This window comes from Xenopus tropicalis, chromosome 8 (assembly GCF_000004195.4).
Source record: "Xenopus tropicalis strain Nigerian chromosome 8, UCB_Xtro_10.0, whole genome shotgun sequence".
NCBI lineage: Eukaryota > Metazoa > Chordata > Amphibia > Anura > Pipidae > Xenopus > Xenopus tropicalis.
Genome location: NC_030684.2, coordinates 96569646 through 96579975, shown reverse-complemented (window position 1 = coordinate 96579975; position 10330 = coordinate 96569646). Strand labels below are relative to the sequence as shown.

The 10330-nt window shown below is 42.6% G+C and overlaps 1 protein-coding gene across 2 annotated transcripts; it reads left to right on the top strand.

Moving 5' to 3' along the window:
• Positions 1–1345: 1345 nt before the first annotated feature.
• On the top strand, positions 1346–7175 carry LOC105945452. 2 transcript variants are annotated; one of them, XR_004219827.1, is made up of 2 exons: positions 1346–6937; positions 7027–7175. XR_004219827.1 is itself a non-coding variant. In XM_031891901.1 (2 exons), exon 2 carries the CDS (start codon positions 1936–1938, stop codon positions 6610–6612), a length of 4677 nt encoding a protein of 1558 aa, XP_031747761.1. In that variant the 5' UTR covers positions 1346–1640; positions 1730–1935; the 3' UTR covers positions 6613–7078. The 2 variants fall into 2 exon arrangements, 1 of the variants encoding a protein (XP_031747761.1); XM_031891901.1 differs by having other exon boundaries at positions 1346–1640; positions 1730–7078.
• The last annotated feature ends 3155 nt before the right edge of the window (positions 7176–10330 follow it).

The window sequence follows — 10330 nt, the reverse complement described above, 5'->3', positions numbered from 1 at the left end:
AAATTAATAATAAAAACCAAATACAAAGTTGCTAGGAATTGGTACAAGGCAGCGGCCATTACATGTATGGCGGCTCAAATCACTACAGCGTTCTCATTCCCTGAAACCACAATCCATTATCACTATGCAAATTTCCATTTTTCCAATTTTTTTTTAAACTAGGCTTTTTTCAAAAAGTTGCATTTCTTGTGAAATAGATTTGCATATTCAATCTTTGTTCTTTCTTTGCTTCTATACTCGTCTCACCCACTGATGCTATAACATTACTATAAATCTTTTATCTACATTGACAGGCCAATCTAACTGCTTAACCAGATAACCCCCCCTCCTCCCCAAAATACATGATAGTGGGTTCTTTCATTGTGCAAATGTGTCTGTGCCAAAGCATACATATGTGCACGCTCCATGGGGAGTACCAAGTGCAATGCCATTGGAGTCTGGAACAGTATAAATTAACCCACTGAAGGAAAAAATGGCATTTTACCATCTGGCAGCCTGATGGGAAAGTCTGGCTTTGGCAATAGCAGAATGCATAATTCAGAAGGTAAAGTTTGGTGGGAGAGAAATATTTGTCTGGGCTGCTTTCCATGGTTTGGGCTAGGGTCCCTTATGGTTTCTGCACCATAAAGCACCTATGCACAAACTTGATTGGCCCACACACAGCCCTGTCCTCAACCCTACTGAACATAGAAGAAATTTTGCCAGCTGCAAGCCAAATTTGATCCCCCAAAATCAGTCTCACTAATGCTCCCATGGCTACATGGAAGCAAATTCCACCAGCAATGTAATAAAATATAGGGTCTTCCCAAAAAGATAATAGCAGAAAAGGGTGGACTGATTTCATATCAAAACCCTTGTTTTGGGATAAGATGTTGGGCACACAAGTTTTTGGATATGTTTGCCCATATAGTGTAGCTTACTATTAACTACCCACAGCAAAAATTTTAGCCTGGTTTTGCCATGAAAAAAACACCCATAGACTGCAGTGGGTCAAAAAAAAATTGTTGTGTGAAAAAAAAACAAAAATCACCCTTTGGCTTTAATGTATTTTGCAAATTATTCAGCGAAGCAAAACGACAGGTTTGCTCACTACCTACAATATAATGCGCCGGCATGTCTATTTCACATTGATAGCATTGCACTACATGGTATTCCAAGACAACACAGATACAAACCAAAATTTTTACAAGCATATAAGGTGGAAGGAAAAGCTTGTCCTATGGCCCCCAGTCTGTTTAATGGCTCCATAGACTTTACTGTATGACATTGTTTTATTATACTCTGGCCCTCCAACATGCTATATGAGTAATAAGTGGGACAGCACCTTCTTACTATTTAAACCGTGTGGCTTTTATTTGTGGGAAAGAAGTCAACATGTGCTGTTTATATCTTATCTAATGCCATTTAATGTTAGATTGTATGCATTAATATTAGTTCAGCTGTTATGTGCTGCCACCTAGTGACCCCCTTTGGGATAGTTGTCCATATGTTAATTATACACATCATTCAAGGTTAAACCTCCCCCTAAAGTTCACAGGAAGTGGAAGTGTATCCATCTTGAGCACACAGACAGCTCACAAGCAGAGGGACAGACCCTAGGATCCTTCACCCTTACACAGGCCCTGGTTACATAACCGTCTGTAAGTAAGATGATAGGTTTCCTGTATGTGTTTACATGTGTGAATATGTTGTACAGGTTGTGATGCAATGTTATTATATTGTTTTACAGTTTTACAAAATAAACTCTTCATAAGGATAAAGCATTCAAGTTATTCAACTCATAGAGCAGTCTGAGTATTCTTTGCTGAGTCTTATGTGGAGTGTGTTAAGCTGGCTGGTTAACCTATATTACGCAAGGCACAGTATAGTGTGGAAACAGTACAGTAAAAAGACGGTTGCAGCAGACCTGTATACAGAAGTGACTGCATCCTAAACATGAGTCTGAGATCGGGGAAGAAGTATATACCTGATGATGAGCCCCCCATGAGACAGCATGGCAGGGAGAAAGCTAGCACCCAGCAAGATGAGTTACGGTCACATGCATCCAAATCATCTAGGTCTAGCAAGATGTCTGCAGCGAGTTCCCTAGCACTCAAAGCACGAGCGAAGGCAGAGGCCACACGTGTACAGCTAGCCTTTGCAGAAAAAGAAGCTAAGGTGAAAAGAGCAATCGCAGAAAAACAGGCTAGCATGAAAAGAGAAAAGGCAGAAAGAGAAAGAGAAATGGCAGAAGCAGAAGCAGAGCTGCAAATCCTGCAGTGTCAGAGAGAAGCTGCCGCAGCAGCAGCAGAAGCTGCGGCCTACCTAGAAACATACTCATCAGAGAGTGAGGGAACCCATGAAGGCCCGGAAATGCCGGAGAAACCTCTTTCCCCTGCAGAACGCGCAAGTGAGTACGTTCAGCGGGTTTCTAGTATGCCAACCACTGAGCGGTCGATTAAAACTGAGCCAGCAGAAGTATACAGGCCTAAGCCGGCAGCAGTTACAAGTACGCCAAGGCAGCACTACAGCGCCAGTGATGTCAAACCAGCTATAAAATATCCAGCAGAATACCCAAGAGACAGAATTCAGAGTTTCCCATTGCCTCAGCCTAAAGATTGTGCGCCTGAGCAACAATGCATACAAGATATCACTAAATATCTGCTACGCAAAGAAGCAGTTAACTCAAGCTTCATCAAGTTTGATGACTCCCCTGAAAATTACTGGGCCTGGAAGTCCTCCTTCCAGAATGCAATCAAAGATTTGAACCTTTCAGCCTCAGAGATGCTTGACCTGATGATAAAATGGCTAGGCACAGAGTCAGCCGAACATGCAAAAAGTATGCGCAGAGTGCATTTGTTCAACCCTTCAGCAGGACTTGATATGGCTTGGCAGAGACTAGAGAAAAAATATGGCTCACCTGAAGTAATTCAGCGAACATTACAAAAAAGGTTAGATGCCTTCCCCAAGCTGACCAACAAAGATGCCAAAAAACTAGAACAATTGGGAGATCTTCTTCTGGAGATAGAGTGTGCCAAAGAAGAGGGATATCTGAGAGGTTTAACATACTTGGACAATGCTATTGGTCTTAATCCCACGGTGGAGAAGCTACCATACCACATGCAATTAAAGTGGGCATCTGTTGGAACCAAGTATAAAGCAGAAACAGGAGAAGATTTTCCCCCTTTCTTTGTGTTTTCCAGGTTTGTGCAGCAACAAGCACAGATGAAGAATGACCCCAGCTTTGCCTTTTACAGCAACCGCGATCAATCACCTAAACCTGAAAGGCCTTACAGATACCACGGTAAGACCTCTGTGTCCACACACAAAACATTTGTCCCTACAGAAACCTCACACTCTCAAACCAGCAGCAAGGAGGGCAGTATAGAGGGCCCTGATAGACAATGTCCAATTCACCAAAAGCCCCATCCTTTAAAAAGGTGTAAAGGATTCAGAGGCAAACCTATAGGTGAAAGGATGTATTTTCTCAGACAGAACGGCATCTGCTTCAAGTGCTGTGAAACCACCAAACACATAGCCAGAGACTGTAAAATATCAGTGAAGTGCTCAGAATGTGGCAGTGAGAAACATATTGCAGCTTTACACCCTGACTTACCTGCGCCACTAGCAGAGACTGTACAAGCCGGGACAGATCACGGCAAGGAGCTTAATGACAGCTCACCTCCTCCAGTAATGTCTAAGTGCACTGAAATCTGTGGCACAGGCAAGAGCTTCCGATCATGCTCTAAAATATGTTTAGTGACTGTGTTCCCCTCTGGACAAAGAGAGCGAGCAGTGAAAATGTACGCAGTACTCGATGAACAAAGCAACCGATCTCTTGCAAAGTCAGACTTTTTCAACATCTTCAACATTAAAACTACTGTTGCTCCATATACTTTAAAGACTTGTGCAGGTGTTACAGAGACTGCAGGCAGAAGAGCCACAAACTTCATTGTTGAATCCTTTGACGGAAAAACACAGCTCCCTTTGCCAGCATTAATAGAATGTGATATGTTACCAGATGACAAGGAAGAAATCCCTTCTCCAGAAGTAGCTTATTACCATCTCCACCTCCGTCCAATTGCCAACCTCATACCAGCTATTGATCCTGAGGCTTCCATACTTTTGCTCTTAGGAAGAGACATCTTACAAGCACACAAGGTGCATGAGAAAATCAATGGTCCCTTTAATGCCCCTTACGCACAAAGACTTGAATTAGGATGGGTAATAGTAGGAGAAGTTTGCCTGGGATCTACACACCAGACTAATAGAGTCAGTACCTTAAGAACATCTGTGTTGCCGAATGGGCGTACCACCTTGTTGAACCCATGTCAGAACCGATTCACAGTCAAAGAAAGTTTTGATAACCTAACGCATTTCAGTGACTCTTCTGTGTGCGGCCAAGAAGACATCAGCTTCAATCCAGAGACTGATAAGCTAGGAACAACAGTGTTTCAAAAATCAAAGAATGATGACAAGCAAGCTCTATCCATAGAAGATCAAGTGTTTCTTCAGATCATGGACAAAGACACCTATCAAGATGACAGCCACAGCTGGGTTGCTCCATTGCCTTTTCGTACACCCAGGTGTAAATTGCCTTCCAACAGAGAGCAAGCCATGGTACGTCTCGCCTCACTTCGCAGAACTCTGCATGGTAAGCCAGGAATGAAAAGAGACTTCACAGAGTTCATTAAAAAGATGCTGGACAATGACCACGCAGAGATTGCGAGACCACTGGAACAAGGTAAAGAACACTGGTATCTGCCGATGTTTGGCGTTTACCATCCACACAAACCTGATCAAATAAGAGTTGTATTTGACTCCAGTGCTGAGTGTGAAGGGGTCTCTTTAAATAATGTACTGTTAAGTGGCCCTGACTTAAACAACACATTGTTAGGGGTTCTCATACGCTTTAGGAAAGAACCTATTGCCTTTACAGCAGATGTGCAACAGATGTTTTACTGTTTCTTGGTGAGAGAAGACCACCGAGATTATTTACGTTTTCTGTGGTACAAGGACCATGACATAGACAAAGAAGTAGTTGAATATAGAATGAGGGTCCATGTCTTTGGAAACAGTCCCTCTCCTGCTGTTGCTATATACTGCATGCGTAAAGCTGCTCTGACAAGTGCAGAACAATTTGGACAAGATGCCAAACACTTTGTGTTGAGACACTTCTATGTAGATGATGGACTTGCATCCGTCAGCACCCCGGAGATAGCGATTGACATTCTGAACAATGCAAAACAGATGCTGGCAGAATCTAATCTGAGACTTCATAAAATTGCATCAAATAGCACACAGGTCATGAACGCCTTTCCTGCTAATGATAGAGCTAAAGACCTCAAGGACCTTTGCCTGGGTACAGACACCCTGCCCCTTCAGAAAAGTTTGGGACTGAGCTGGGACCTAGAAAGAGACTCTTTCGTCTTTCAGGTATCTTCCGAAGAAAAACCTTTCACTAAAAGAGGAGTCCTGTCTACAGTGAACAGCCTCTACGATCCTCTTGGGTTTGTAGCACCTGTAACTATAAAGGGTAAGGCACTAGTTCGTGAACTGTCATCTAAAAAATGTGATTGGGATGCATTACTCCCACAAGAAAAACTACATGAGTGGCTTCTATGGAAGGAATCCTTGCAAGCTTTGGAACACATAGAGATACCCCGGTGTTATGTGTCTACTCCCCTGTCAGCAGTAAGTAGAAAAGAACTGTATGTATTTTCAGATGCATCCAACACAGCGATAGGTGCTGTAGCCTACTTGAAAACAATTGATGTTTGCAATAAATGTTCGGTTGGATTTGTTATGGGGAAGTCTAAGTTAAGCCCCAAACCAGCACACACAATTCCACGTCTGGAACTATGTGCGGCTGTTCTAGCAGTAGAGTTGTACGAGCTCATCAGAGATGAAATAGATAAAGACTTAGATGCTGTGCGATTCTTTACAGATAGCAAAACTGTACTAGGTTACATCTGCAACACCTCCAGAAGGTTTTTCTTGTATGTTGCCAACCGAGTGAATAGAATCAGGCAAGTAACCCATCCTGATCAGTGGGCTTATGTGCCAACAGAACAAAATCCTGCAGACTATGCTTCAAGGCCTACAAAAACTATTCATCTGCAGAATTCTATATGGTTCTCAGGCCCTCCATTTCTCTACCACACAGACAGAGAGGAGTTAGGCAATTCAGCAGAAAATTACTCACTTATAGAGCCTGAAGCTGATCCTGAAATTAAACCTACAGTTGCAATGCTCCTGACTCAGAAAGTGAACTCTTTGTCAGCCCCTTTTGGTAAATTTGAAACAACAGGACTTCATGTAAAACAATGGAAGCAAGTTCAAAATCTGGCTGATACTTTCTGGAAGAGATGGAAAAGAGAGTACTTGTCCAACTTGCAAAGCCGCAGAAAGTGGACCCAAAATCGCCCAAACATCCAAGTGGGTGATGTTGTGTTAGTGAAAGACAGTCAAGAAAGCAGGAATGAATGGCCTGTGGGACTCATCATCAACACTCTGCCAAGTAGAGACAGCAGGGTTAGGAAAGTGGAAGTAAAGATTGTCAAACAAGGGACTGCCAAAACGTATACAAGGCCAATTTCAGACATTGTTGTTCTTGTTTCTGATAATACTTGAATTGTGTTCTGCATAGCAGTAAGTTATATAGTGGCACATTGAAATATGCCAGGCAGGGAGTGTGCTGTTTATATCTTATCTAATGCCATTTAATGTTAGATTGTATGCATTAATATTAGTTCAGCTGTTATGTGCTGCCACCTAGTGACCCCCTTTGGGATAGTTGTCCATATGTTAATTATACACATCATTCAAGGTTAAACCTCCCCCTAAAGTTCACAGGAAGTGGAAGTGTATCCATCTTGAGCACACAGACAGCTCACAAGCAGAGGGACAGACCCTAGGATCCTTCACCCTTACACAGGCCCTGGTTACATAACCGTCTGTAAGTAAGATGATAGGTTTCCTGTATGTGTTTACATGTGTGAATATGTTGTACAGGTTGTGATGCAATGTTATTATATTGTTTTACAGTTTTACAAAATAAACTCTTCATAAGGATAAAGCATTCAAGTTATTCAACTCATAGAGCAGTCTGAGTATTCTTTGCTGAGTCTTATGTGGAGTGTGTTAAGCTGGCTGGTTAACCTATATTACGCAAGGCACAGTATAGTGTGGAAACAGTACACAACATATGATGAAAATAGCAATGTTTGAAGCAAAGCATGACTATCTACTTAGGAAAATTTGCCTTACAAAAAGGCTTTGCTTAGTTTGTGCTTTAAAAATTAATATTATGCGAGTAAGAGAGATGTGAGCAAATGTACGGTGAAACACTGGGTCAAAAAGGAAAAGTAACCCTAAAAAATTGAAAGCTCTTAAAAGTAATTAAAATAGAATGTACTGTTGCATTGCACTGATAAAACTACTACAACTACTTTAGCTTATAGAAAAACTACTGTGTAGCTACAGGGGCAGCTATTGAAACTAAAATAGAGCAAAATGGCACAGACAAGCTCTGTAAATCTCCATTGTAATCTACAGACCTTATGTTATCTGCTATAGAACCTGTGCATTTTCTCCTTTGAAAGGGTTCCCCTGTGCAGGTTATTTTATATAAAACTACAGTAGAGCATCTGAGGCAGAAAGCTGAAGTGGTGCTGCTTACTTGAGTCACGCTGGTCTGGCCCCTTCTATAGTAACATAATAAGTTAGATTGAAAAAAGATGTATGTCCATCACGTTCAACCATAATGCCTATATATAACCTGCCTAACTACTAGTTGATCCAGAGGAAGGCAAAAAACCCCATCTGAAGCCTCTCTAATTTGCTGCAGAGGGGAAAAAATTCCTTCCTGACTCCAAGATGGCAATCGGACCAGTCCCTGGGTCAACTAGTACTAAGAGCTATCTCCCATAACCCTGTATTCCCTCACTTGTACTGAGAGCTATCTCCCATAACCCTGTATTCCCTCACTTGTACTGAGAGCTATCTCCCATAACCCTGTATTCCCTCACTTGTACTGAGAGCTATCCCCCATAATCCCTGTATTCTCTCACTTGTACTGAGAGCTATCTCCCATAACCCTGTATTCCCTCACTTGTACTGAGAGCTATCTCCCCTACCCCTGTATTCCCTCACTTGTACTGAGAGCTATCTCCCATACCCCTGTATTCCCTCACTTGTACTGAGAGCTATCTCCCATACCCCTGTATTCCCTCACTTGTACTGAGAGCTATCTCCCATAACCCTGTATTCCTTAACTTGTACTGAGAGCTATCTCCCATAACCCTGTATTCCCTCACTTGTACTAAGAGCTATCTCCCCTTCCCCTGTATTCCCTCACTTGTACTGAGAGCTATCTCCCATACCCCTGTATTCCCTCTCTTGTACTGAGAGCTATCTCCCCTACCCCTGTATTCCCTCACTTGTACTGAGAGCTATCCCCCCTACCCCTGTATTCCCTCACTTGTACTGAGAGCTATCTCCCATAACCCTGTATTCCCTCACTTGTACTGAGAGCTATCTCCCATAACCCTGTATTCCCTTACTTGTACTGAGAGCTATCTCCCATACCCCTGTATTCCCTCACTTGTACTGAGAGCTATCTCCCATAACCCTGTATTCCCTCACTTGTACTGAGAGCTATCTCCCATACCCCTGTATTCCCTCTCTTGTACTGAGAGCTATCTCCCCTACCCCTGTATTCCCTCACTTGTACTGAGAGCTATCCCCCCTACCCCTGTATTCCCTCACTTGTACTGAGAGCTATCTCCCATAACCCTGTATTCCCTCACTTGTACTGAGAGCTATCTCCCATAACCCTGTATTCCCTTACTTGTACTGAGAGCTATCTCCCATACCCCTGTATTCCCTCACTTGTACTGAGAGCTATCTCCCATAACCCTGTATTCCCTCACTTGTACTGAGAGCTATCTCCCATAACCCTGTATTCCCTCACTTGTACTGAGAGCTATCTCCCATAACCCTGTATTCCCTTACTTGTACTGAGAGCTATCTCCCATAACCCTGTATTCCCTCACTTGTACTAAGAGCTATCTCCCCTACCCCTGTATTCCCTCACTTGTACTGAGAGCTATCTCCCATAACCCTGTATTCCCTCACTTGTACTGAGAGCTATCTCCCATACCCCTGTATTCCCTCACTTGTACTGAGAGCTATCTCCCATAACCCTGTATTCCCTCACTTGTACTAAGAGCTATCTCCCATAACCCTGTATTCCCTCACTTGTACTGAGAGCTATCTCCCATACCCCTGTATTCCCTCACTTGTACTAAGAGCTATCTCCCATACCCCTGTATTCCCTCACTTGTACTGAGAGCTATCTCCCATAACCCTGTATTCCCTCACTTGTACTAAGAGCTATCTCCCATAACCCTGTATTCCCTCACTTGCTAAGAATCCATCCAGCCCCTTCTTAAAGTTATATAATGTATCAGCCAGCACGACTGATTCGGGGAGGGAATTCCAGAACTTCACAGCTCTCACTGTAAAAAATCCTTTCCGAATATTTAAACGGAATCTCCCTTCTTCTAAACGGAGTGGGTGCCCTCATGTCCGTTGGAAGGACCTACTGGTAAATAAAACATTAGAGAGGTTATTATATGATCCCCTTATATATTTATACATAGTTATCATGTCACCTCTTAAGCGCCTCTTCTCCAGTGTAAACAGACCCAACTTGGCCAGTCTTTCTTCATAACTGAGACTTTCCATACCCTTTACCAGCTTAGTTGCCCTTCTCTGGACCCTCTCTAACTCAATAATGTCCCGTTTGAGCACTGGAGACCAAAACTGAACAGCATATTCTAGATGGGGCCTTACCAGCGCTCTGTAAAGGGGAAGAATAACCCCCTCCTCCCGTGAATCTATACCCCTTTTAATACAGCTTGCAGCTGCTGCCTGGCATTGCTTGCTACAGCCAAGTTTATTATCTACAAGGACTCCAAGGTCCTTCTCCATTATGGATTTGCCTAGTGCAGTCCCATTAAAGGAACAGTAACATCAAAAAATTAAAGTGTTTTAAACTGTGTTAAAAACTGGTGTTTTTGCTACAGAAAAGCTACTATATACAGTGGTGTGAAAAACTATTTGCCCCCTTCCTGATTTCTTATTCTTTTGCATGTTTGTCACACTTAAATGTTTCTGATCATCAAACACATTTAACTATTAGTCAAAGATAACACAAGTAAACACAAAATGCAGTTTTTAAATGAGGGTTTTTATTATTTAGGGAGAAAAAAAAATCCAAACCTACATGGCCCTGTGTGAAAAAGTAATTGCCCCCTGAACCTAATAACTGGTTGGGCCACCCTTA

Excerpts from the sequence above, each read along its gene's own strand:
- LOC105945452 (XM_031891901.1), top strand. The coding sequence starts at position 1,936 with ATGAGTCTGAGATCGGGGAAGAAGTATATACCTGATGATGAGCCCCCC.